The sequence below is a fragment of the Salvelinus fontinalis genome, chromosome 42 (genome assembly GCF_029448725.1).
Source record: "Salvelinus fontinalis isolate EN_2023a chromosome 42, ASM2944872v1, whole genome shotgun sequence".
NCBI classification, from domain to species: domain Eukaryota; kingdom Metazoa; phylum Chordata; class Actinopteri; order Salmoniformes; family Salmonidae; genus Salvelinus; species Salvelinus fontinalis.
This window is the reverse complement of record NC_074706.1, coordinates 3,330,305-3,358,058: the sequence shown is the minus strand read 5'-3', so window position 1 is coordinate 3,358,058 and position 27,754 is coordinate 3,330,305. Positions and strand designations below refer to the sequence as shown.

Below are 27,754 nucleotides of genomic sequence, written 5' to 3'. Positions count from 1 at the left end.
CAATGTGGTCACAAAGGTTGCCGTGGAAATGCTTGGGGGCACACAATAGAGCCCGGGATGGGCCCCCAGAACACAGGAGTCCTGGGAAACCCAAAGAGAGAGACGGAGCGAAGGAAGAGTTGGAGGGGGGGGGGGGGTGTAGGGGAGAGGGGAAACAGAAACGGAGGGAGGCCGTAGACCCTCTGGCATGCAGAAAGACAAGCTCTCCTCTCTCACACTCCCTCATCCCCTCATTCCTCCCCTCCCTCCATCCCCTCATTCCTCCCCTCCCTCCATCCCCTCATTCCTCCACTCCCTCCATCCCTCATTCCTCCCTCCCTCCCCTCATTCCTCCACTCCCTCCATCCCCTCATTCCTCCACTCCCTCATTCCTCCAGCCCCTCATTCCTCTATCCCCTCATTCTTCCAGCCCCTCATTCCTCCATCCCCTCATTCCTCCATCCCCTCATTCCTCCACTCCCTCCATTCCCTCATTCCTCCACTCCCTCATTCCTCCACTCCCTCATTCCTCCATCCCCTCAGTCCTCCATCCCCTCATTCATCCATCCCCTCATTCCTCCACTCCCTCCATCCCCTCAGTCCTCCATCCCCTCAGTCCTCCATCCCCTCATTCCTCCATCCCCTCAGTCCCTCATCCCCTCATTCCTCCATCCCCTCAGTCCTCCATCCCCTCAGTCCTCCATCCCCTCAGTCCTCCATCCCCTCATTCCTCCATCCCCTCAGTCCCTCATCCCCTCATTCCTCCACTCCCTCATTCCTCCATCCCCTCAGTCCTCCATCCCCTCATTCCTCCATCCCCTCATTCCTCCATCCCCTCATTCCCCTCAGTCCTCCATCCCCTCAGTCCTCCATCCCCTCATTCCTCCATCCCCTCAGTCCTCCATCCCCTCAGTCCCTCATCCCCTCATTCCTCCATCCCCTCAGTCCTCCATCCCCTCATTCCTCCATCCCCTCATTCCTCTATCCCCTCATTCCTCTATCCCCTCATTCCTCTATCCCCTCATTCCTCCATCCCCTCAGTCCTCCATCCCCTCAGTCCTCCATCCCCTCATTCCTCTATCCCCTCATTCTTCCAGCCCCTCATTCCTCCATCCCCTCATTCCTCCATCCCCTCATTCCTCTATCCCCTCATTCTTCCAGCCCCTCATTCCTCCATCCCCTCATTCCTCCATCCCCTCAGTCCTCCATCCCCTCATTCCTCTATCCCCTCATTCCTCCATCCCCTCATTCCTCCATCCCCTCATTCCTCCACTCCCTCCATTCCCTCATTCCTCCACTCCCTCATTCCTCCACTCCCTCATTCCTCCATCCCCTCAGTCCTCCATCCCCTCATTCCTCCATCCCCTCATTCCTCCACTCCCTCCATTCCCTCATTCCTCCACTCCCTCATTCCTCCACTCCCTCATTCCTCCATCCCCTCATTCCTCCATCCCCTCATTCCTCCACTCCCTCCATCCCCTCAGTCCTCCATCCCCTCATTCCTCCATCCCCTCATTCCTCCATCCCCTCATTCCTCCATCCCCTCATTCCTCCACTCCCTCCATCCCCTCAGTCCTCTATCCCTCAGTCCTCTATCCCCTCATTCCTCCATCCCCTCATTCCTCCAGCCCCTCTTCCCTCTATACCCTCATCCCTCTATCCCCTCATTCTTCCAGCCCCTCATTCCTCTATCCCCTCATTCCTCCACTCCCTCCATCCCCTCATTCCTCCACTCCCTCATTTCTCCACTCCCTCATTCCTCCACTCCCTCATTCCTCTATCCCCTCATTCCTCTATCCCCTCATTCCTCCATCCCCTCATTCCTCCACTCCCTCATTCCTCTATCCACTCATTCCTCCACTCCCTCCATCCCCTCATTCCTCCATCCCCTCATTCCTCCATCCCCTCATTCTTCCACTCCCTCATTCCTCCACTCCCTCATTCCTCCACTCCCTCATTCCTTCACTCCCTCATTCCTCTATCCCCTCATTCCTCTATCCCCTCATTCCTCCACTCCCTCATTCCTCCACTCCCTCATTCCTCTATCCCCTCATTCCTCCATCCCCTCATTCCTCCACTCCCTCCATCCCCTCATTCCTCCACTCCCTCATTCCTTCACTCCCTCATTCCTCCACTCCCTCATTCCTCTATCCCCTCATTCCTCTATTCCCTCAGTCCTCCACTCCCTCCATTCCTCCACAACCGCTCCTTTCTTTCTGGACTCACCCGCAAAGTCTCACTCCGAAAGCATCCAAAGAGTAGAAGAGTGTAGCCATCTCAACAACACAGTGTTTTCCGTAATGAAAGACCAAGTAGAACCAGATGAGATCCTCCAGAATCATTCAGTCATAACAACAACAAACCATCTCACTCACCGTGGCAACCAGTGTGTGTTTGTGTGTATCAGTCACATCAGTGTGTGGTGTGTGTGTATGTTATTGTGTGTGTGTGTGTCACTCACCCAGAGGCGATGAGGGCTCGTGACTGGGCCATGGCGATGCGTTGCAGGGCGGGCCGGCTGAGCCCAGCTAGACTGGACCGCTGGGGCAGGGGTGCAGAGCACACCACCGCGCGCTGGGGCGCCATGGGCCGCGGCGACGGGGACGGCACGGGCGAGGGCGGTGACGTCACGGCGGTCGCCGGGGTGACGAGCGTGGCGGTGGGCACCGGTTGACTCGTGGCGGAGGGAGAGGGGGGCGGCGCGGACGGACGACGGCCCCGATTGGAGGAGGGCGGCTGAGGGGGCGGGAGGGAGGGAGGAGGGGGTCGGTTGGAGATGGAGAGGGTGCCCGTTTGGGCGCTGAGGAGGGAGAGGGAGCGGGCGAAGAGGGCGGCATTCCGTCGCGGTGAGGACTGGTTCCGGGATATGGAGAGTCCGTGAGGTAAGGTTTTGGAGTAGGCAGATCTAGCGGGGGAGCTCCTGAGTTGGCCCCGCCCCAGGGTGGCAGATTTGGGGCTGGGTGGTTTACTCTGAGGTTTACTCGGCCGGTGGCCCAACTTGTGCGTCGATGACCTCACAGTGCTCTGCTTCACACAAAAGACCAGCATGCATTGCTGGCAGGAGCACGGCTGCCCGGCGAGGGACTGCATGGTCGCCAGCCCGCCGCTTGGGTACACCACGCCTCCGTTGACGCCCGACACCCCAACACCCAGTAACGCTCCTGTCAGACCCGATCCTCCACCTCCGTTCCTGGGTACCGGTCCTGACACCAGTGGGTAGGCCACGTCGGACCTCCGCTGTATCCTGCGTTGTCTCTGGGTCTGCCTGTTGATCTGGGTCATGCCCTGCAGGTCCACCAGGTAGCAGAAGCCCAGCGGCGCCAGGTCCAGCCAGGGCTGCTGGCGGTCCCGGGCCGTCTGGATGGCGATGCCGACCTCCGTGTCGTACTGGGTCCAGGAGCCCGCGTCGTTCTCCCACTCCCACAGCCAACCCTGGCCCGGCGCCGACGAGGGGTCGTAGAAGCTACGGCGCACCGGACGGATCATACCTGCAGGGGGAGATGCTGGGGTTAGTACGACTATCAATCAATCAATCAAACTAATGTATTTTTCCAACGGCAGTTGTCACAAAGGGCTTCACAGTAAACTAGTCTAGACACTAAAGAGCAAGCATAAGCATAGTGGACAGGACAAAGTCCCTGGAAGGAAGAAACCTAGAGAGGAACCAGGCACATGACTACATCATGAAAAGAGTAGGAAATGGTACTAAGATTGTAGTTTCAGTGTGAAGAGGTTGAAACAGGAACATAAATGCATGTGGGAACACTTTCGTATGGTTTTAATTGACAAGCTAGCTTCTCCCCACGAGAGTCAATGTTAATATAAGCTCTTATACACATTCACACATCCTCTGACCTGAACTCAACCCTAACTCAAATGACCTGAACTCAACACTAACTCAAATGACCTGAACTCAACCCTAACTCAAATGACCTGAACTCAACACTAACTCAAATGACCTGAACTCAACCCTAACTCAAATGACCTAAACTCAACCCTAACTCAAATGACCTGAACTCAAATTAAAGTATTTCCAAATGCAGTTAGCCAAACAGCTACAAAGACACATTTAATGACCAACAGTATTAAAGTAGTTTGGGGAAGCGTGTAGTTGTCAAAATGTAAAATGAATCGATAGTGGTAACCATAGAGATGTTTAATGGGTTTAAAGCACCCAAACCAGCAGGCCTAGTATGGCACCACACATCGGTGCCAAACCGAGGAGGGTCCGGAACCGTCCAATCAGAGACGAGCTTGGTAACCACGGGCAACGTGTGGCACGACCATTCAGCCAATGCCAAGGTAGAGAAGAGGGACCCACACTGGGGCCGAGACAGACTGGGACACACAGACATCAAAAGAGGTGCCTGAATGCAGCAGGCCTGGCGATGTTTGTTTGAGGCACACAGTCAAGGGTATTGTGTGTGTGTGTGAGAGAGAGACCCTTTGAATTGAATTGAGAGAGAGAGAGAAAGAGAAAGTGTGTGTGTGTGTGTGTGGTGTGTGTGTGTGTGTGTGTGTGTGTGTGTGTGTGTGTGTGTGTGTGTGTGTGTGTGTGTGTGTGTGTGTGTGTGTGTGTGTGTGTGTGTGTGTGTGTGTGTGTGTGTGTGTGTGTGGGGACTAAAGGCTGAGCCGGGAGGTCTTTTTCCTCTATAAAACGATACAATGGTTCTGAAAGAGAAATGAGCACTTGACCCCAGGAGTATCATGTGAGATTCAGTAGACTGTAGAGGAAACAGAGCTCTTTCAGTTCCACAGAGACAGACAAACCACTAGGACGAGGACAGTCACGGGGGGACTGGATTCTGATAGAAACCTCTAGTGGTGGATGACCTTTGAAGAGAAACATACGGGTCATACTTCAGCCCGCCTCTAGGACTCTGGGTCTTTCCTGGCCAGAAGGATAAACTCCGGGCCCCTCGTCTTAATATTTCACATGAACATTTTAAAATAACGTGTTGAGCTCTCGCTATCGTTTGCACAGAGCCGTTCACAACGTGCACGTAAGAAGAGACGGAGAATAGTATTGCCGTCAACACAATCAATGATTCTGATTAGCTGAATCGATTGTGATGACGAGACAAGACAGCCGTGTCCACACACACCTTCGAGTTTCCGTCCTGTGATAGACCGTCCTTTAATGTCCTGTAATCACCTTCTACAGTCTCTAATGAAGACAGAGAGGGCTGTGTTCATTAGGCACCAAGCGGAAGATAAGGGACTGAAACAGGGAGGGACTACCTGAACGGGTGTGCACGGATGAACAGGGCCGAGGCCTATCACAGGGGTGCAGCCAGAGGGATAACAACTATCCACCCTGTCAGTGTGTCTTGTGTTCCCGCGGACGCTCCTCTCTTCGTAGGGAGGAACAACACTGTTCTCCTTTCATCTGAGGGATAATATCCACCTCTCCAGCCCCTGTCTTTCCCCAAGGCCACTGGGGAGAGGGCAGGCTGGGGGGGTTGCTGGGGGGGGGGGTGTCTGAGTAAGTGTGGGTATAGTGGAAAGTGTGTTTTGGTTTGGGTGGAGGGTGGGGGGTGAGCAAGTCTGGTGTGTGTGTGTGTGTGTGTGTGTGTCTACAGAGGGTTGAAGGTGACTTAATAACAGGTTGCTGTGAAGGTAAACAGTGACCAGCTGGGGTACCACCTACTGAGCACAGGAGGCTAGTGGCACCTTAATTGGGAAGGACAGACTGGTGGTAATGACTGGTGCAGAATCAGTGGAATGGTATCAAACACATCTAACACATGGTTTCCATGGTTTCCAGGTGTTTGAAGCCATTCCATTCGCTCTGTTCCGGACATTATTCAGATCCGTCCTCCACTCAGCAGCCTCCATCGCTACAGAGGGACTGTTCCAGCTCGCCCCCTGAGCCTTCTAGTTCCACAAAGGTTCCTTGTTGAGAACCGGTTCTTAGAACATGTCGCCACAGATTACGTTACCCTCCAAATCCACTACGCTCAGGTTACCCAAAGTTCCCAAATGAATATGGACTCATTTTAACGGTGGATCGTAAAACCCACCCAAATCGTTCTGTTTGTTTTTCCTTCTGTCTCTTTACAGGGAAGACTTACTGAGACCTCTGTCTCTTTTACAGGGAAGACTTACTGAGACCTCTGTCTATTTACAGGGAAGACTTACTGAGACCTCTGTCTCTTTTACAGGGAAGACTTACTGAGACCTCTGTCTCTTTACAGGGAAGACTTACTGAGACCTCTGTCTCTTTACAGGGAAGACTTACTGAGACCTCTGTCTCTTTTACAGGGAAGACTTACTGAGACCTCTGTCTCTTTTACAGGGAAGACTTACTGAGACCTCTGTCTCTTTACAGGGAAGACTTACTGAGACCTCTGTCTCTTTTACAGGGAAGACTTACTGAGACCTCTGTCTCTTTTACAGGGAAGACTTACTGAGACCTCTGTCTCTTTTACAGGGAAGACTTACTGAGACCTCTGTCTCTTTTACAGGGAAGACTTACTGAGACCTCTGTCTCTTTACAGGGAAGACTTACTGAGACCTCTGTCTCTTTTACAGGGAAGACTTACTGAGACCTCTGTCTCTTTACAGGGAAGACTTACTGAGACCTCTGTCTCTTTTACAGGGAAGACTTACTGAGACCTCTGTCTCTTTACAGGGAAGACTTACTGAGACCTCTGTCTCTTTACAGGGAAGACTTACTGAGACCTCTGTCTCTTTACAGGGAAGACTTACTGAGACCTCTGTCTCTTTACAGGGAAGACTTACTGAGACCTCTGTCTCTTTACAGGGAAGACTTACTGAGACCTCTGTCTCTTTACAGGGAAGACTTACTGAGACCTCTGTCTCTTTTACAGGGAAGACTTACTGAGACCTCTGTCTCTTTTACAGGGAAGACTAACTGAGACCTATGTCTCTTTTACAGGGAAGACTTACTGAGACCTCTGTCTCTTTTACAGGGAAGACTTACTGAGACCTCTGTCTCTTTTACAGGGAAGACTTACTGAGACCTCTGTCTCTTTTACAGGGAAGACTTACTGAGACCTCTGTCTTTACAGGGAAGACTCACTGAGACCTCTGTCTGTTTTTACAGGGAAGACTTACTGAGACCTCTGTCTCTTTACAGGGAAGACTTACTGAGACCTCTGTCTCTTTACAGGGAAGACTTACTGAGACCTCTGTCTCTTTACAGGGAAGACTCACTGAGACCTCTGTCTCTTTACAGGGAAGACTTACTGAGACCTCTGTCTCTTTACAGGGAAGACTTACTGAGACCTATGTCTCTTTACAGGGAAGACTTACTGAGACCTCTATCTCTTTTACAGGGAAGACTTACTGAGACCTCTGTCTCTTTACAGGGAAGACTTACTGAGACCTCTGTCTCTTTTACAGGGAAGACTTACTGAGACCTCTGTCTCTTTTACAGGGAAGACTTACTGAGACCTCTGTCTCTTTACAGGGAAGACTTACTGAGACCTCTGTCTCTTTACAGGGAAGACTTACTGAGACCTCTGTCTCTTTTACAGGGAAGACTTACTGAGACCTCTGTCTCTTTTACAGGGAAGACTTACTGAGACCTCTGTCTCTTTTACAGGGAAGACTTACTGAGACCTCTGTCTCTTTTACAGGGAAGACTTACTGAGACCTCTGTCTCTTTACAGGGAAGACTTACTGAGACCTCTGTCTCTTTTACAGGGAAGACTTACTGAGACCTCTGTCTCTTTACAGGGAAGACTTACTGAGACCTCTGTCTCTTTTACAGGGAAGACTTACTGAGACCTCTGTCTCTTTTACAGGGAAGACTTACTGAGACCTCTGTCTCTTTACAGGGAAGACTTACTGAGACCTCTGTCTCTTTACAGGGAAGACTTACTGAGACCTCTGTCTCTTTACAGGGAAGACTTACTGAGACCTCTGTCTCTTTACAGGGAAGACTTACTGAGACCTCTGTCTCTTTACAGGGAAGACTTACTGAGACCTCTGTCTCTTTTACAAAGGTGTCCTGTATATACAACATCAACATACACACTACACCCATCTCTACCTCTTCATCACCTAGTTAACTATAATCCCAGGTGTTAGTATGTAATGTGGAGCCTGTCTCTGATGAGTCTCCTAGGGGTATAGGAGGAGAGCTGTCTCTGATGAGTCTCCTAGGGGTAGGGGAGGAGAGGTGTCTCTGATGAGTCTCCTAGGGGTAGGGGAAGCTCGCTGTTGATAATGACCATGGCTGTTCATTAACCTGCTCTTCAGCCATGACATGGTGGACGTGGTGAACTGACTGACTGGCTGATGAGACAGAGGAGCTCTGGGGGAGTACAGTAAGATCCTGTTGAAATAAAACACCTGATTGATGAGGAAGTCGCTTTCCATTGAGGGTGATATGGAAACTGTTGATCAGCCAACGTCACTGTGGCTGGCCTCTTCCTCCCACCGTTACTCAATCAACAGATGGCTGTTCCTCTTCCTCCCACCGTTACTCAATCAACAGATGGCTGTTCCTCTTCCTCCCACCGTTACTCAATCAACAGATGGCTGTTCCTCTTCCTCCCACCGTTACTCAATCAACAGATGGCTGTTCTTTCTTCCTCCCACCGTTACTCAATCAACAGTCTGTACTGGTCAGTTAGTGTGTGAGAACCAGTGTGTGTGTGTGTGTGTCGGGGGGGGGGGGGGGGGGGGGGGGGGGAAGTATGTGTGTGTGTACTGGTCAGTTAGTGTGTGTGTGTGAGAACCAGAGTGTGTGTGTTGACAGGAGGGGTGAAGCAGAGGGGAACAATAGGTTCCAGATGGACAGTCTCCCTTTACAGCCTATCCACCTGTCTCAGGGCTCTCTCTCTCTCTCTCTCGGTCTCTCGGTCTCGGTCTCTCTCTCTCTCTCTCTCTCTCTCTCTCTCTCTCTCTCTCTCGGGCTCTCTCTCTCTCTCGGGCTCTCTCTCTCTCTCGGGCTCTCTCTCTCTCTCGGGCTCTCTCTCTCTCTCTCTCTCTCTCTCTCTCTCTCGGGCTCTCTCTCTCTCTCGGGCTCTCTCTCTCTCTCGGGCTCTCTCTCTCTCTCGGGCTCTCTCTCTCTCTCTCGGGCTCTCTCTCTCTCTCTTGGGCTCTCTCTCTCTCTCTCTCTCTCTCTCTCTCTCTCTCTCTCTCTCTCTCTCTCTCTCTCTCTCTCTCTCTCTCTCTCTCTCGGGCTCTCTCTCTCTCTCGGGCTCTCTCTCTCTCTCTCTCTCGGGCTCTCTCTCTCTCTCGGGCTCTCTCTCTCTCTCGGGCTCTCTAATTAAAAAGCAAGTGAAATAGATAATGAACAGTAAACATTACACTCACAAGCATTTAAAATGTCAGATTATGTCTATATACCGTGTTGTAATGATGTGGAAATAGTTATAGTACAAAAGGGGAAATAAATAAACATAAATATGGGTTGTATTTACAATGGTGTTTGTTCTTCACTGGTTGCCCTTTTCTTGTGGCAACATGTCACACATCTTGCTGGTATTTCGCCCAATAGATATGAGAGTTTGTGTAATCTGAGGGAAATATGTGTCTCTAATATGGTCATACATTTGGCAGGAGGTTAGGAAGTGCAGCTCAGATTCCACCTCATTTTGTGGGCAGTGAGCACATAGCCTGTCTTCTCTTGAGAGCCATGTCTGCCTACGGCGGCCTCTCGCAATAGCAAGGTTATGCTCACTGAGTCTGTACATAGTCAAAGCTTTCCTTAAGTTTGGGTCAGTCACAGTGGTCAGGTGTTCTGCCACTGTGTACTCTCTGTTTAGGGCCAAATAGCATTCTAGTTTGCTTTGTTTTTTGTTAATTCTTTCCAATGTGTCAAGTAATTATCTTTTTGTTTTCTCATGATTTGGTTGGGTCTAATTGTGTTGCTGTCCTGTGTCACTGTGGGGTCTGTTTGTGAACAGAGCCCCAGGACCAGCCTGCTTAGGGCAGGTATTCCTAAACTGGGGGTACGCGCAATGCCATCGGGGGTACGCCAAATAAAAATGTGATTCACATAAAAAAAAGACAATTCAAACAGTACATGTATATTTTCTAACGGGGCTATACAGCGAAATAATAACACAATGTCAAATACAGGATGCCTAGTCAAATAATTAACATCCAATCACATTAACCGTTACTCGCTCGCGGGTAACCTCTGCGCAGACATTTAGAAACAAAACATGACCATTTGAAAAAAAGCCACGGGAGTTTTTGGAGCATAAATAAAGAATAAAGACGACTTTCGAGTAGCAAGACACGTATAAAAGCACCAGATACTGAGACTCTCTCCAATACAACCCTACATTACAGAGTGATGTGCATCCTTTCAAGCACACCCTTCATGAACCGGTTGTCAGGGGTGTGTACGGGAGGCGAAGTCAGGTGCAGGAGAGCAGAGTGTAATAAACAGGCGCACTTTAATTCCCGTCCAAAAACGACAGCACATAAGAACAATAACGTGCCAAAAACACGGAACATGGCGAAAGTATAGCGCCTGACAAAATGCACATCACAATAAACAATTACACACAAAGACATGGAGGGGAACAGAGGACTAAATACATGCAGTAGTTATGGAATGAAAACCAGGTGTGTAATGGAACAAGACAAAACAAATGGATATATGAGAAATGGAGCGGCGATGGCTAGAAAGCCGGTGACGTCGACCACCGATCGGCGAACGAACAAGGAGAGGATCCGACTTCGGTGGGAGTCGTGACACCTGTGGTGAGTTATTCACCATTTTTGATGAACAAATAAGGTTTTATATGTTAGATGGCTAAAGAAAGAGAAAAATGATTGATTATTATTATATTATTATTATTTGTGGCCTGGTCCTATAAGAGCTCTTTATCACTTCCCATGAGCCGGGTTGTGACAAAAACTCACACTCATTCTTATGTTTCATAAATGTATGGTATAATGTGTGTGTGTGTGGCAGGCTTACAATGATGGCAAAAAGCAACATTTGAGAGTGCGCTGACCGTGGTGCTAGAGGGGGTACGCAGCTGGAGGTTGAATGTTTGAAGGGGTACGGGACTATAAAATGTTTGGGAACAACTGGCTTAGGGGACTCTTCTCCAGGTTCATCTCTCTGTAGGTGATGGATTTGTTATGGAAGGTTTGGGAATCGCTTCCTTTTAGGTGGTTGTAGAATTTAACAGCTCTTTTCTGGATTTGGATCATTATCGGCCTAACAACACACACACACACACAGAAACAACACAACATACAGAAACAACACAACATACAGAAACAACACACACACACACACACACACACAGAAACAACACAACATACAGAAACAACACACACACAGAAACAACACAACATACAGAAACAACACACACACACACACACACACACACACACACAGAAACAACACAACATACAGAAACAACACACACACAGAAACAACACAACATACAGAAACAACACACACACAGAAACAACACAACATAGAGAAACAACACACACACACACAGAAACAACACACACACACACACACACACAGAAACAACACAACATACAGAAACAACACACACACACAATTGCCAAAGGAAAGAGAGGAAAAGAGAGCAGGAAAATGTTGACTAACTCAGACAGAATCTTTTTGGTTGACAGAGCAGACCCGGCCACACCGAAGGCCCCGTCTCTCCTTCCTTTGTCCTTTAGCTTCAATGGGAAAGCCCGCCTTGTGCCAGAATGTCGCTTTCTCAGAACAGAGACAAAACGTCGCTAATGGAATAGAATCTATGTAGCACTGTAGCAGCGCTCTGATGTCACAAGCAGAGATAAAGCAGGGAAGAGAAGAAATACAATAAAGGTGTCTGCTAGATCCCTTCTAAAAGAAGAGCTGTGGTTTCCACAATGATGTGGATACGACACCCTCCCCCTCTCTTCATCTCTCTTTTCCCTCCTTCCTCATTTCTCTGTGTTCTAGTCTGACTGACCTCAGATGATCTTCTACACAGAAGGCCGTTGCTCTCCTCTCCTTCTCTTCTCCTCTCCTTCGCCTCTCCTCTCCTTCGCCTCTCCTCTCCTTCGCCTCTCCTCTCCTTCGCCTCTCCTCTCCTTCTCCTCTCCCCTCCTCCTCTCCTCCTTTCTCCTCTCCTCTCCTTCCTTTAACTCCTGTACTGGCTCTTTTCTCCCTCTCTCCGTCCTGCTGCTTTATTTATGTTGATTTATTTTGGACTTTAACTATTTGCACATCATTACAACACTGTATATAGACATAATATGACATTTGAAATGTCTTTATTATTTTGGAACCTGTGTGAGTGTAATGTTTACTGTTATTTTTTATTGTTTATTTCACTTATGCTTATTATCTATTTCAATTGCTTTGGCAATGTAAACATACACTTCCCATACCAATAAAGCCCTTAAATTGAGAGAGAGAGAGAGAGAGAGAGAGAGAGAGAGAGAGAGAGAGAGAGAGAGAGAGAGAGAGAGAGAGAGAGAGAGAGAGACAGCCAGACAGGTCTACACAAAATGTAAACACCATCTATAAAGGCCTTCTTCACCAGAGAGACAAGAGAGAGAGAGAGTATAAACTACCAAAACAGTAAAAAAGGACTTAAACTTCTTGTCAATAGGGGGTGCTGTTAGCACTTTTTTTTTCTTGACGTTGCCAAATTAAACTGCCTAGCACTCAATTCTTGCTCGTACAATATGCATATTATTATTATTATTGGATAGAAAACACTCTCTAGTTTCTAAAACCGTTGGAATTATGTCTCTGAGTGAAACAGAACTCGTTCTACAGCACTTTTCCTGCCAGGGAGTGAGATTTCAGAAATCTTGGTCTCTGTTCCCAGGTCAGTTTTTAGGTCCCTGTGAATGCTATGGGGATACAAACACTGCCTACGCCTTCCTCTAGATGTCAGTAAGTGGTGACAATTTGAATGGAGTCGATTGCCCAATCTGGGACTTTATAAAAGACCAAAGGGCGGAAGTACCTTTCTTTTCTTCCCTGCGCTTGACGCACGATGGACGTTGGACTGGCCTCCTTCCAAGCTTTGGTTTAGCCAGTAATATATCTCCGGTCATGTTTTTACTCGCTATAGGTGTTAAAAACATCACAAGGTAGTTAATTTAAACCGTTTTATAGCAATTTATATGCGTTTAGTGCAATTTTCTGGCATTTCTTTGTGACGCACTTCCAATAGTCGGACACTTTTCCAGTACATGCTGAACGTTAGTGGCCATTTCGACAGGACAAGAGGACATCTTTCGACCAAAAGACGATTAGACCGGAGAAAGGATACATTGGGATACAGGATACACATACAGATTCTGATGGAAGTTCAGCTAATAGTAAGAACTATTTATGATGATAAATCGTTGTTCTGTTGAAAAATGTTAAACGCATATTCCGCCATTTTCTTTGGGGTAGCTTCGCTTTGGCGCACCCTGTATTGCACAGTAAGGATAATTTAAAAAATGTAATTCAGCGATTGCATTAAGAACTAATTTGTCTTTCAATTGCTGTCCACCCTGTATTTTTTAGTCAAGTTTATGATTATTCATTAGACTAGATCACTGTCCAAGATGGCGCCCGACATTTTCTGGCCAGTTTGGCTACTATTCTCATTGTATAACCACGTTTTTTTGTGGCTAAATATGCACATTTTCGAACAAACTATATATGTATGTTGTAATATGATGTTACAGGAGTGTCATCGGAAGAATTCTGAGAAGGTTAGTGAAAAAATTTATATATTTTGGTGGTGATAATGCTATCGCTCTTTTTGCCTTGAATCAATGCTGGGGTAATGTTTGCACATGTGGTATGCTAATATAACGATTTATTGTGTTTTCGCTGTAAGACACTTAGAAAATCTGAAATATTGTCTGGATTCACAGGATCTGTGTCTTTCAATTACTGTACGCTGTGTATTTTTAAGAAATGTTTTATGATTAGTAATTAGGTAATACACGTTGCTCTGTATTTATTCTAGTCGAGTTGTGATGGTGGGTGCAATTGTAAACTATGATTTCTACCTGAAATATGCACATTTTTCTAACAAAACCTATGCTATACAATAAATATGTTATCAGACTGTCATCTGATGAGTTTTTTTCTTGGTTAGTGGCTATTAATATCTTTATTTGGTCGAATTGGTGATAGCTACTGGTGGAGAGAAAAAATGGTGGACAAAGAAAAATGGTGTCTTTTGCTAACGTGGTTAGCTAATAGATTTACATTGTGTCTTCCCTGTAAAACATTTTAAAAATCAGAAATGCTTGCTGGATTCACAAGAAGTGGATCTTTCATCTGGTGTCTTGGACTTGTGATTGAATGATATTTAGATGCTACTATTTACTTGTGACGCTATGCTAGCTATGCTAGTCAGCTTTTTTACTGGTGGGGGTGGTGGGGGGTGCTCCCGGATCCGGGTTTCTGAGGTGGTAGAAGTTAACAATATGGCCGGCTCAATCTAGAAGCACAAAAACAACACTCATATTGATCTATTCTATCTAATTTAAATTTCATTTAACTAGGCAAGTTAGTTAAGAACAAATTCTTATTTACAATGACAGCTTACCCCGGCCAAACCCAGGGTGGGCCAATTGTGTGCCGCCCTATGAGACTCCCAATCACGGCCGGTTGTGATGCAGCCTGGACGTCTCTTGCACTGAGAAGCCGGGTCTTAGACCACTGCGCCCCTCGGGAGTCCCTTCTCTTTGTAGCCCTCCGACCCTCTTAGCCCAAACACCAGAGCCATCGGATAGAATGAAACACAATCCAGTGTGTGTGCGTCATTGCATATGGTGCTTGTGTGTGTTTATAGAGCGTTTGAGCATATGTGTGTGTGTGTGTGTGTCTGTGCACTCATTCATATATGACCCTGTGTGTGTGTGTGTGTGTGTGTGTGTGTGTGTGTGTGTGTGTGTGTGTGTGTGTGTGTGTGTGTGTGTGTGTGTGTGTGTGTGTGTGTGTGTGTGTGTGTGTGTGTGTGTGTGTGTGTGTGTGTGTGTGTGTGTGTGTGTGTGTGTGTGTGTGTGTGTGTGAGGCCTCTCTGCTCCTAATCCAAGGCCTACGTTGTGAAACACGCGGTGACTGACGGCACTCGGGAGGCCCTGGGGCCCTGAAGTAACCTGACACGGACTGTTGCACAACAACCTACTGAGTTGTACTGGGGGGGACGTTCTGTTCTACTCCCCCCTCCGTCTCTCTCTCTGTCGCTCTCTCTCTCTCCTCCTCCAACAACCTACTGAGTTGTACTGGGGGGAACGTTCTGTTCTACTCCCCCCTCCGTCTCTCTCTCTGTCGCTCTCTCTCTCTCCTCCTCCAACAACCTACTGAGTTGTACTGGGGGGAACGTTCTGTTCTACTCCCCCCTCCGTCTCTCTCTCTGTCGCTCTCTCTCTCTCCTCCTCCAACAACCTATTGGGCTGGGGAAAACCTTTCTGTTCTCTCCTACCTTCTCTCTCTCTCTCTCTCTCTCTCTATCTCTCTCTCTCCTCTCCTCCCTCTTCTTTCCTCTCCTCTCCGGTCTCTCCTCTCCACCATTCCCCCTCTATCTGTACTTCACCTCCACTCTTTCTCTCTCTCCCCTCTTCTTTCCTCTCCTCTCCGGTCTCTCCTCTCCACCATTCCCCCTCTATCTGTACTTCACCTCCACTCTTTCTCTCTCTCCCCTCCTCCCTCTTCTTTCCTCTCCTCTCCGGTCTCTCCTCTCCACCATTCCCCCTCTATCTGTACTTCACCTCCACTCTTTCTCTCTCTCCCCTCCTCCCTCTTCTTTCCTCTCCTCTCCGGTCTCTCCTCTCCACCATTCCCCCTCTATCTGTACTTCACCTCCACTCTTTCTCTCTCTTACCCTCCCTCCATCTTTCTCTCTCTCTCAATATCCCCCCCCCCCCCTCTGTTCCTCTGTTTCCCTCTGTCTCTCTGTCCAGCCTGGTTCTACTTAGAAGTGGTCTGTCTCTCTGTCCAGCCTGGTTCTACTTAGAAGTGGTCTGTCTCTCTGTCCAGCCTGGTTCTACTTAGAAGTGGTCTGTCTCTCTGTCCAGCCTGGTTCTACTTAGAAGTGGTCTGTCTCTCTGTCCAGCCTGGTTCTACTTAGAAGTGGTCTGTCTCTCTGTCCAGCCTGGTTCTACTTAGAAGTGGTCTGTCTCTCTGTCCAGCCTGGTTCTACTTAGAAGTGGTCTGTCTCTCTGTCCAGCCTGGTTCTACTTAGAAGTGGTCTGTCTCTCTGTCCAGCCTGGTTCTACTTAGAAGTGGTCTGTCTCTCTGTCCAGCCTGGTTCTACTTAGAAGTGGTCTGTCTCTCTGTCCAGCCTGGTTCTACTTAGAAGTGGTCTGTCTCTCTGTCCAGCCTGGTTCTACTTAGAAGTGGTCTGTCTCTCTGTCCAGCCTGGTTCTACTTAGAAGTGGTCTGTCTCTCTGTCCAGCCTGGTTCTACTTAGAAGTGGTCTGTCTCTCTGTCCAGCCTGGTTCTACTTAGAAGTGGTCTGCCTCTCTGTCCAGCCTGGTTCTACTTAGAAGTGGTCTGTCTCTCTGTCCAGCCTGGTTCTACTTAGAAGTGGTCTGCCTCTCTGTCCAGCCTGGTTCTACTTAGAAGTGGTCTGTCTCTCTGTCCAGCCTGGTTCTACTTAGAAGTGGTCTGTCTCTCTGTCCAGCCTGGTTCTACTTAGAAGTGGTCTGTCTCTCTGTCCAGCCTGGTTCTACTTAGAAGTGGTCTGTCTCTCTGTCCAGCCTGGTTCTACTTAGAAGTGGTCTGCCTCTCTGTCCAGCCTGGTTCTACTTAGAAGTGGCCTGTCTCTCTGTCCAGCCTGGTTCTACTTAGAAGTGGTCTGTCTCTCTGTCCAGCCTGGTTCTACTTAGAAGTGGTCTGCCTCTCTGTCCAGCCTGGTTCTACTTAGAAGTGGTCTGTCTCTTGGGTCCTAGTTTAGAGCCTTTCACTTCTTTCCCTTCCTGAAGAGAGAGACGTTTCAGGTTTGGCTTGTGTTTAGTTTACCTCCACCCTCTCTCCCCCAGGGTGACCCCGTGACCCCGACCCCAGGCTTTGTGGATGTCTGGGAAACGTGTCCCCTTCGGCTGGACCAGCTGGAGCAGCAACAGGGCCTCCGAGCCTCAGACGGCAGCTGGCTGCTTCTTCGAAGACCAGTGTGTGTGTGTGTGTGTGTGTGTGTGTGTGTGTGTGTGTGTGTGTGTGTGTGTGTGTGTGTGTGTGTGTGTGTGTGTGTGTGTGTGTGTGTGTGTGTGTGTGTGCGTGTGTGTGTCTTCTAAGACCAGACCCCCCCCCCCCCCCCCTCACTGTGCTTTCCTATCCGTCTATGCCTCCCTGTCAGTCTCATCTGTGTGTTTAGCCGATCCATCAGTCTCTGTCTATCTATGTCTATCTGCAAGTTGTCAGCCTCTCTGTCTATCTGCCTGTTGTCAGCCTCTATGTCTATCTGTATGTTGTCAGCCTCTCTGCCTGTTGTCAGCCTCTATGTCTATCTGTATGTTGTCAGCCTCTCTGCATGTTGTCAGCCTCTATGTCTATCTGTCTGTTGTCAGCCTCTCTGTCTATCTGTCTGTTGTCAGCCTCTATGTCTATCTGCATGTTGTCAGCCTCTCTGTCTGTCTGTCTGTTGTCAGCCTCTCTGTCTATCTGCCTGTTGTCAGCCTCTATGTCTATCTGTATGTTGTCAGCCTCTATGTCTATCTGTCTGTTGTTAGCCTCTCTGTCTATCTGCATGTTGTCAGCCTCTCTGCCTGTTGTCAGCCTCTATGTCTATCTGCATGTTGTCAGCCTCTATGTCTATCTGTCTGTTGTCAGCCTCTATGTCTATCTGTCTGTTGTCAGCCTCTCTGTCTATCTGCATGTTGTCAGCCTCTATGTCTATCTGTCTGTTGTCAGCCTCTCTGTCTGTTGTCAGCCTCTATGTCTATCTGTCTGTTGTCAGCCTCTATGTCTATCTGTCCGTTGTCAGCCTCTCTGTCTATCTGTCTGTTGTCAGCCTCTATGTCTTTCTGTCTGTTGTCAGCCTCTATGTCTATCTGTCCGTTGTCAGCCTCTATGTCTATCTGTCTGTTGTCAGCCTCTCTGTCTGTTGTCAGCCTCTATGTCTATCTGTCTGTTGTCAGCCTCTATGTCTATCTGTCTGTTGTCAGCCTCTATGTCTATCTGTCTGTTGTCAGCCTCTATGTCTATCTGTCTGTTGTCAGCCTCTCTGTCTATCTGTCTGTTGTCAGCCTCTATGTCTATCTGCATGTTGTCAGCCTCTCTGTCTATCTGTCTGTTGTCAGCCTCTATGTCTATCTGTCTGTTGTCAGCCTCTCTGCCTGTTGTCAGCCTCTATGTCTATCTGTCTGTTGTCAGTCTCTCTGTCTATCTGTCTGTTGTCAGCCTCTATGTCTATCTGTCTGTTGTCAGCCTCTATGTCTATCTGCATGTTGTCAGCCTCTCTGTCTATCTGTCTGTTGTCAGCCTCTATGTCTATCTGTCTGTTGTCAGCCTCTCTGCCTGTTGTCAGCCTCTATGTCTATCTGTCTGTTGTCAGCCTCTCTGCCTGTTGTCAGCCTCTATGTCTATCTGTCTGTTGTCAGCCTCTCTGCCTGTTGTCAGCCTCTCTGTCTATCTGTCTGTTGTCAGCCTCTATGTCTATCTGCATGTTGTCAGCCTCTCTGTCTATCTGTCTGTTGTCAGCCTCTATGTCTATCTGTCTGTTGTCAGCCTCTCTGTCTATCTGTCTGTTGTCAGCCTCTATGTCTATCTGTCTGTTGTCAGTCTCTCTGTCTATCTGTCTGTTGTCAGCCTCTCTGTCTATCTGCCTGTTGTCAGCCTCTCTGTCTATCTGCCTGTTGTCAGTCTCTCTGTCTATCTGCATGTTGTCAGCCTCTCTGTCTATCTGCCTGTTGTCAGCCTTGTCAGCCTCTCTGTCTATCTGCATGTTGCCAGCCTCTCTGCAGAGAGGTGGGAGAGACAGAGGTGGGAGAGACAGAGGAGGGAGAGACAGAGGTGGAGAGACAGAGGTGGGAGAGACAGAGGAGGGAGAGACAGAGGTGGAGAGACAGAGGCGGAGAGACAGAGGTGGAGAGACAGAGGTGGAGAGACAGAGGTGGGAGAGACAGAGGTGGAGAGACAGAAGGGGAGAGACAGAAGGGGAGAGACAGAGGAAGGAGAGACAGAGGAGGGAGAGACAGAGGTGGAGAGACAGAGGTGGAGAGACAGAAGGGGAGAGACAGAGGTGGGAGAGACAGAGGTGGAGAGACAGAGGTGGGAGAGACAGAGGTGGGAGAGACAGAGGTGGAGAGACAGAGGTGGAGAGACAGAGGTGGAGAGACAGAGGTGGGAGAGACAGAAGGGGAGAGACAGAGGTGGAGAGACAGAAGGGGAGAGACAGAAGGGGAGAGACAGAGGTGGGAGAGACAGAGGTGGGAGAGACAGAAGGGGAGAGACAGAGGTGGAGAGACAGAAGGGGAGAGACAGAAGGGGAGAGACAGAGGTGGGAGAGACAGAGGTGGGAGAGACAGAGGTGGGAGAGACAGAGGTGGAGAGACAGAGAAGGGAGAGACAGAGGTGGGAGAGACAGAGGTGGAGAGACAGAGAAGGGAGAGACAGAGAAGGGAGAGACAGAGGTGGGAGAGACAGAGGTGGAGAGACAGAGGTGGAGAGACAGAAGGGGAGAGACAGAAGGGGAGAGACAGAAGGGGAGAGACAGAGGTGGAGAGACAGAGGTGGAGAGACAGAGGTGGAGAGACAGAGGTGGAGAGACAGAGGGGGAGAGACAGAGAAGGGAGAGACAGAGGGGGAGAGACAGAGGTGGAGAGACAGAGGTGGAGAGACAGAAGGGGAGAGACAGAGGTGGGGAGACAGAAGGGGAGAGACCGAGGAGGGAGAGACAGAGAAGGGAGAGACAGAGGTGGAGAGACAGAGGTGGAGAGACAGAGGTGGAGAGACAGAGGTGGAGAGACAGAGGGGGAGAGACAGAGAGGGAGAGACAGAGGGGGAGAGACAGAGAAGGGAGAGACAGAGAAGGGAGAGACAGAGAAGGGAGAGACAGAGGTGGAGAGACAGAGGTGGAGAGACAGAGAAGGGAGAGACAGAGGTGGAGAGACAGAGGTGGAGAGACAGAAGGGGAGAGACAGAGGTGGAGAGACAGAAGGGGAGAGACCGAGGAGGGAGAGACAGAGGTGGAGAGACAGAGGTGGAGAGACAGAGGTGGAGAGACAGAGGGGGAGAGACAGAGGTGGGAGAGACAGAGGTGGGAGAGACAGAGAAGGGAGAGACAGAGAAGGGAGAGACAGAAGGGGAGAGACAGAAGGGGAGAGACAGAGAAGGGAGAGACAGAGGTGGAGAGACAGAGGTGGAGAGACAGAGGTGGAGAGACAGAGGTGGAGAGACAGAGGTGGAGAGACAGAGGTGGAGAGACAGAGGTGGAGAGACAGAGGTGGAGAGACAGAGGTGGGAGAGACAGAGGTGGAGAGACAGAAGGGGAGAGACAGAAGGGGAGAGACAGAGGAAGGAGAGACAGAGGAGGGAGAGACAGAGGTGGAGAGACAGAGGTGGAGAGACAGAAGGGGAGAGACAGAGGTGGGAGAGACAGAGGTGGAGAGACAGAGGTGGGAGAGACAGAGGTGGAGAGACAGAGGTGGAGAGACAGAGGTGGAGAGACAGAGGTGGGAGAGACAGAAGGGGAGAGACAGAGGTGGAGAGACAGAAGGGGAGAGACAGAAGGGGAGAGACAGAGGTGGGAGAGACAGAAGGGGAGAGACAGAGGTGGAGAGACAGAAGGGGAGAGACAGAAGGGGAGAGACAGAGGTGGGAGAGACAGAGGTGGGAGAGACAGAGGTGGAGAGACAGAGAAGGGAGAGACAGAGGTGGGAGAGACAGGGGTGGAGAGACAGAGAAGGGAGAGACAGAGAAGGGAGAGACAGAGAAGGGAGAGACAGAGGTGGGAGAGACAGAGGTGGAGAGACAGAGGTGGAGAGACAGAAGGGGAGAGACAGAAGGGGAGAGACAGAAGGGGAGAGACAGAGGTGGAGAGACAGAGGTGGAGAGACAGAGGTGGAGAGACAGAGGTGGAGAGACAGAGGTGGAGAGACAGAGGTGGAGAGACAGAGGGGGAGAGACAGAGAAGGGAGAGACAGAGGGGGAGAGACAGAGGTGGAGAGACAGAGGTGGAGAGACAGAAGGGGAGAGACAGAGGTGGGGAGACAGAAGGGGAGAGACCGAGGAGGGAGAGACAGAGAAGGGAGAGACAGAGGTGGAGAGACAGAGGTGGAGAGACAGAGGTGGAGAGACAGAGGTGGAGAGACAGAGGGGGAGAGACAGAGAAGGGAGAGACAGAGGGGGAGAGACAGAGAAGGGAGAGACAGAGAAGGGAGAGACAGAGAAGGGAGAGACAGAGGTGGAGAGACAGAAGGGGAGAGACAGAGGTGGGGAGACAGAAGGGGAGAGACCGAGGAGGGAGAGACAGAGGTGGAGAGACAGAGGTGGAGAGACAGAGGTGGAGAGACAGAGGGGGAGAGACAGAGGTGGGAGAGACAGAGGTGGGAGAGACAGAGAAGGGAGAGACAGAGAAGGGAGAGACAGAAGGGGAGAGACAGAAGGGGAGAGACAGAGAAGGGAGAGACAGAGGTGGAGAGACAGAGGTGGAGAGACAGAGGTGGAGAGACAGAGGTGGAGAGACAGAGGTGGAGAGACAGAGGTGGAGAGACAGAGGGGGAGAGACAGAGGTGGAGAGACAGAGGTGGAGAGACAGAGGGGTGAGAGACAGAGGGGGAGAGACAGAGGGGTGAGAGAGCAAAGAGCGAGAAAGACATATTGACAATGTGTTAGAGAGGGAGTCAGTGACTCAATCGGTGGTCAGAAGGGTGTGCCCTTTCACAACAGTCTGCCCATTGTCTGACAGATGGTAACAGCAATCTACTTTGTAAATCACCCACTTCAGGTAGAAAAATCTGTGCCTGTGTTTGAGAAAAGACTCCCCAAACGTCGTTTGACGGCAGCTAGCCTGAAGGCTAACGGCTTCCTGAAATGACAGATGCTAATGCTAGATGTTACGTTGGTTGACGCCAGCTAGCCTGAAGGCTAACGGCTTCCTGAAATGACAGATGCTAACGCTAGATGTTACGTTGGTTGACGGCAGCTAGCCTGAAGGCTAACGGCTTCCTGAAATGACAGATGCTAACGCTAGATGTTACGTTGGTTGACGGCAGCTAGCCTGAAGGCTAACGGCTTCCTGAAATCACAGACGCTAACGCTAGATGTTACGTTGGTTGACGGCAGCTAGCCTGAAGGCTAACGGCTTCCTGAAATCACAGACGCTAACGCTAGATGTTACGTTGGTTGACGGCAGCTAGCCTGAAGGCTAACGGCTTCCTGAAATGACAGACGCTAACGCTAGATGTTACGTTGATTGACGGCAGCTAGCCTGAAGGCTAACGGATACCTGAAATGACAGACGCTAACGCTAGATGTTACGTTGGTTGACGGCAGCTAGCCTGAAGGCTAACGGCTTCCTGAAATGACAGACGATAACGCTAGATGTTACGTTGGTTGACGGCAGCTAGCCTGAAGGCTAACGGCTTCCTGAAATGACAGATGCTAACGCTAGATGTTACGTTGGTTGAAAGCACCTAGCCTGAAGGCTAACGGCTTCCGAAATGACAGACGCTAATGCTAGATGTTACGTTGGTTGACGGCAGCTAGCCTGAAGGCTAACGGCTTCCGAAATGACAGACGCTAATGCTAGATGGGTTTTATCTTCCACAGGGCTCCTCCAGAAAAAGGGAAACCTAAGCTGTCAGTGACAGCTGGAAACCCTTCAATCTACATTCTCTGACTATTAGCCCTGTGAATAGTTGGGAAGCTGCGTTTCCAAATCCAGTAGCTCTGGGGAATTACAGGAAGGGGATTTAAAGTCAACTAATATTTCTAAAAAAGTTGTTGAAGCAACAAAGTAATGGGAGTCTTTGACAGCATCATAGAAGCGCTGCATCACACAGTGGTTGGGAAAAGCCAGGACACAGAGAAAGGAGAAGCCAGGACATAGAGAAAGGAGAAGCCAGGACACAGAGAAAGGAGAAACATGGACACAGAGAAAGGAGAAGCCAGGACACAGAGAAAGGAGAAACTTGGACAGAGAGAAAGGTGAAGCCAGGACACAGAGAAAGGAGAAGCATGGACACAGAGAAAGGAGAAGCATGGACACAGAGAAAGGAGAAGCCAGGACACAGAGAAAGGAGAAACATGGACACAGAGAAAGGAGAAGCCAGGACACAGAGAAAGGAGAAGCCAGGACACAGAGAAAGGGGAATCCAGGACACAGAGAAAGGAGAAACATGGACACAGAGAAAGGAGAAGCCAGGACACAGAGAAAGGAGAAGCCAGGACACAGAGAAAGGAGAAGCCAGGACACAGAGAAAGGAGAAGCCAGGACACAGAGAACGGAGAAACATGGACACAGAGAAAGGAGAAGCCAGGACACAGGGAAAGGAGAAGCCAGGACACAGAGAAAGGAGAAGCCAGGACACAGAGAAAGGAGAAGCCAGGACACAGAGAAAGGAGAAACATGGACACAGAGAAAGGAGAAACATGGACACAGAGAAAGGAGAAGCATGGACACAGAGAAAGGAGAAGCATGGACACAGAGAAAGGAGAAGCCAGGACACAGAGAAAGGAGAAGCATGGACACAGAGAAAGGTGAAGCCAGGACACAGAGAAAGGAGAAGCATGGACACAGAGAAAGGAGAAGCCAGGACACAGAGAAAGATGAAGCATGGACACAGAGAAAGGAGAAGCCAGGACACAGAGAAAGGAGAAGCCAGGACACAGAGAAAGGAGAAGCCAGGACACAGAGAAAGGAGAAGCCAGGACACAGAGAAAGGAGAAGCCAGGACACAGAGAAAGGAGAAGCCAGGACACGTGAGGCTGAAAACGATCCCCGCGGGGCGTAGAGTTCATTTAGAGACTGCTTGGCTAGCTGTGAGCTGCGAGCTTCAGTATTCTCATGCAGTCTGTCTCTAGCACCAGCGTTGTGAGATGATGTGGGAGGGAGAGGTGTCACAGTATCATACAATCATCAGCTGTGGGGAAATAGCAGAGTGGAGCTACAAGGTAAAGAGAGATATTTCTGTTGTTATTGCTCTCTCTCCCCCTTTCTTTCTCGTCCTCCCTTTTGTCTTCATCTTCCACTTCGGTGAACTTATAATTGCCGGTACGCCCTCTACCCCGTCTCCCGACTCGGTGCGCCCGGGTTCTGCTCTCCCACACTCTTCCCTGTGTGTGTGTGTGTGTGTGTGTGTGTGTGTGTGTGTGTGTGTGTGTGTGTGTGTGTGTGTGTGTGTGTGTGTGTGTGTGTGTGTGTGTGTGTGTGTGTGTGTGTGTGTGTGTGTGTATGTGTGTGTGTGTGAATCTGTGAGTGTGTGTGTGTATGTGTATGTGAGTGTGTGTGTGTGTGTGTGTGTGTGTGTGTGTGTGTGTGTGTGTGTGTGTGTGTGTGTGTGTGTGTGTGTGTGTGTGTGTGTGTGTGTGTGTGTGTGTGTGTGGGTGTGTGCCTGAGTGAACGTCTAGGCCACAATAGAACAAACATCTGTTCCCTCAACTTCAACAAAGAGAGAGAGAGATGGGCTTCCCTATTACCTCCCACCGACTCCCTCTCTTTCTATTCCTCCTTCCATCTCTCTCTCCCACGTCCCGACTCTCTGACACGCCAGCCCCTACAGATCTGGCCTATTGACAAAACTAAAGACAAGACTGAAGAAATGAACAGGAGACAGTGTGGCTGAGGGGGGGGGGGGGGGGGGGGGGATTCTCAGAGACTCTGCTGTTTAAGCCTTGAAATATCACATTCTCTCTGCTTTCCCTTACGCTCTGGATCTGTCACAAAGGGCACCCTATTCCCTATGTAGTGCACTACTTTTGACTAAAACTAGCGCAGTATGTAGGGAATAGGGTGCCCTTTCTCTCTCGCTCCCTCTGCTTATCCCACCCAATGTCCGTCCCCACACGGCAGCTGCGTGCGTTAGATTCGGGAGTACGGGGGAAGAATGTCTCTCGCAAGAGAGGCCAAGGCTCTGTGAGGTACATCTGTCGTAGGTCATCACACTTTCACCCCATTCTGTCTGACAGGAAAGCGGAGGGTTAAAGTCAGGGACCCAGTCAGGCCCTAGGAATATGGAACTGATTATAATTCATTCTTAATTCTCATTCTATGACGGAATGGAACCAAGCTGTGAGCTCTAAGCTCCACGAAGCAGTCTATTAGTTGAACCACATGCAAAACGAACTGAATTTAATACCGCCGTGCAGTAACGTGAAGTAAAAAACTGAAAATACTGACAACTAAGCCTAAGATGTTAAAAAAGCCTATGTAGGAGTAAGAATTCTGAATGGACTTTTGTCTGTCACAATATATCCATTCTGGACAGACCGAGACACAGAGACACTCACTGGACATCAGAGGAGGTTTGCGGCACCTTAATTGGGGAGAACGGCTGGTGGTAATGGCTGGAGCAGAATACGTGGAATGATATCAAATACTCAAACACATGGTTTCCCATCTGTCTCTTAAGACCATCCAGTTTTGATTTCTATTTGCCATATACTTTAAACTGTGCTGTTTAACAAAAGTTCTGCACCTATATACATCCACGTGCCTTCTTACACCAAAACCTGTCGCGTAACATGACATCAGCATCCCCACAACAACAACAGCCATTCCCACCTCTCAGCTCTCGTCTTCTTACCTGTGTCTTGTCTGAACTGGTGCATCGACTGCAGGTCTAGGATGTAGGGCGAGAGGCGGTTGTCGACTTGGCCTAGCACGACGCTCCCACCACGGGGATCGCTTCGTATCACCGCCTCGATGTGGTGGGAGATGGCCGGGCTGTAGGGCCGCCACCGCCCGTGTTCGTTGAGCCATTCCCACACGACCACAGCGGACGCATGGAGCATGGTGGCCCTGGAAAGAGAAGTGAGAAAATACTCCTCTGTTAGCAACCATGGTTTAATAACGACGGCGCGACGTTGTGTTTACATCCGGAACCAGGCTAGACTTTATTACTTTTGATTTGGCTACAAAGTAGCCTATCGCTGTTTATTGAAACGAGGATCGATGTCTCATCACTGATTCCAACATCACTTGGCTCAATCTAGCCTACACGAAGTCCCGTAGTTTATAAGTTATATGGGCTTGTAGCTAGGTTATACCTACACACAAATACAGGTCTCCCTAAATGAACAAATAGGGATCTTACATTTAGTCAGCCGGCGGCGTGCTAATGTGAAGAAGCGCAGCATCTGGGCACAAATATCCGTGTCACTTTCATGGTCGAACACGGAGAAATCTGATTTTATACCCAGTTGTTATGCCTCCTTCATACACCGTGGACAGGCAAAGAAACGGAGAGTGCTCTTGTTATTCTCGTTGAAAGTCTACATTTTCAGTCACGTTCTAGCATAAAGAAACAAAATGTGTCCGACTGAATCTTTTAAATCCCTTTGCCAGAGTCACTGTTGCACAAGTGGCGAGACCAAGCTCCACTTCTGGAGTGACGAAGGAAAGGAGCTCGGTTCCAGTCGTTGGGGCGTAGTGTGTTGAACTGTTCCAAAGTGACATCCAACACCACACTCGTAATAGACCTACCTACCAATACTCGTGACTCCCTTATCGAGCTTCCACAAATCTTTGAAACCGGCTGGACAGGTATATGCTACGCAGAGAGAACGGATTGGGTGTACAATTTCATTCAGTACACTTTTTTGGGATGAAGCCTGGCACAACATGTTTGTGGGCGATTACTCAGCTCTTTGTGATCATTGGCTAATCATCGAGTCATTTCCCCTAGAAACAGTACAGTCGGCCTATTGAACATGTGTATTACATATCATTACTGTAACTATGCATCTTCCTTCGGGGGGGAGATGGGCTACATTAGGATACAAGTAAACCAATTGTGTCAATTGAATTGGCGCCCGTCAATTACTGTACACAACTACCTAGGCTAAGCACAAGAAAGAAACCATTCAATAAGACAACTTTCCGGTATCTATATACGTTTTTATAGCCTCTCTATTGACTTGTCCAAGTTCAGAGAAAGGCAACTTGTTATGATAGAAGTGATTATGATCTATTGTGATCATGGGACATCTGGAACGCATGTTTACGCACGGACTAGTCCCCTTTTCCAAACCCAATCAAAACGCAAACAACAAATGCAGCTTTTTGTTGGTATTTGAAAAATCACACCAATTGGCCTATTCACTAGTTACTTACGTTCGTTGCGTTGGAGGCTTGGTTTTAGAAATGAGTTCAAAACCAAGACTAACTATCCGTCCGTCTTCCACGCGCATGTTTCTCATTTACAATCCTCAAGTGGCTTTAGTGAAGCAAAAAAAATATGCCTTTTCATAAATCCATAAATTACAAATCAATTAAATTCCTGCGCGTATTTTTCGGATATCGAATACGAGTTCCATGGTGGAATTGATTCAGTACTCCAAAACGAATATTGGACATATTTTACGTCCTCTGGCTAACCATACGTATCCGTCTCTGTATCCTTAAACTGACTATGTCCCATTCCGGAGTCTGGTACCCCCGTTCTATTTCTATACCACGCCCAAAGCCATAGGAGGCTGTCTATAGCAAGTAAGTCATGTGCATTGAATTCCCAAAGTAGGAGTACGCCACTGGTGCAGATCCGCCCTTAAATTATCCCAAATTGTAAATGCATAGGCAAACATAAAAATAGCAATGTGGAGTGTTGCTTTACAGGCTATGCCAACTACAGCTTTATTTATTTGTGTGCACATTCTGTGTTGGTTGCAGTGTTATTTGACCTGTATATAGCCTCGTTATTGTTT

The 27,754-nt window shown here is 49.1% G+C and overlaps 1 protein-coding gene across 4 annotated transcripts in view; it reads right to left on the bottom strand.

Moving 5' to 3' along the window:
• The window catches only part of LOC129841579 (E3 ubiquitin-protein ligase DTX4-like), a 60,145-nt gene extending 32,610 nt beyond the window's left edge, over positions 1-27,535 (bottom strand). The window contains exons 1-3 of one of the 4 annotated variants that reach the window (XM_055909924.1): positions 27,165-27,535; positions 25,636-25,850; positions 2,441-3,467 (exon numbers count right to left, since the gene is read on the bottom strand). In XM_055909924.1, the coding sequence (XP_055765899.1) occupies positions 2,441-3,467; positions 25,636-25,850; positions 27,165-27,250 (1,328 nt within the window). In that variant the 5' untranslated portion in view covers positions 27,251-27,535. Of the gene's footprint in view, positions 1-2,440; positions 3,468-11,897; positions 12,056-14,495; positions 14,765-25,635; positions 25,851-26,145; positions 26,652-27,164 lie in introns of those variants that run through there. The other 3 variants (XM_055909925.1, XM_055909927.1, XM_055909926.1) reach the window with 3 other exon arrangements.
• Positions 27,536-27,754: the final 219 nt, after the last annotated feature.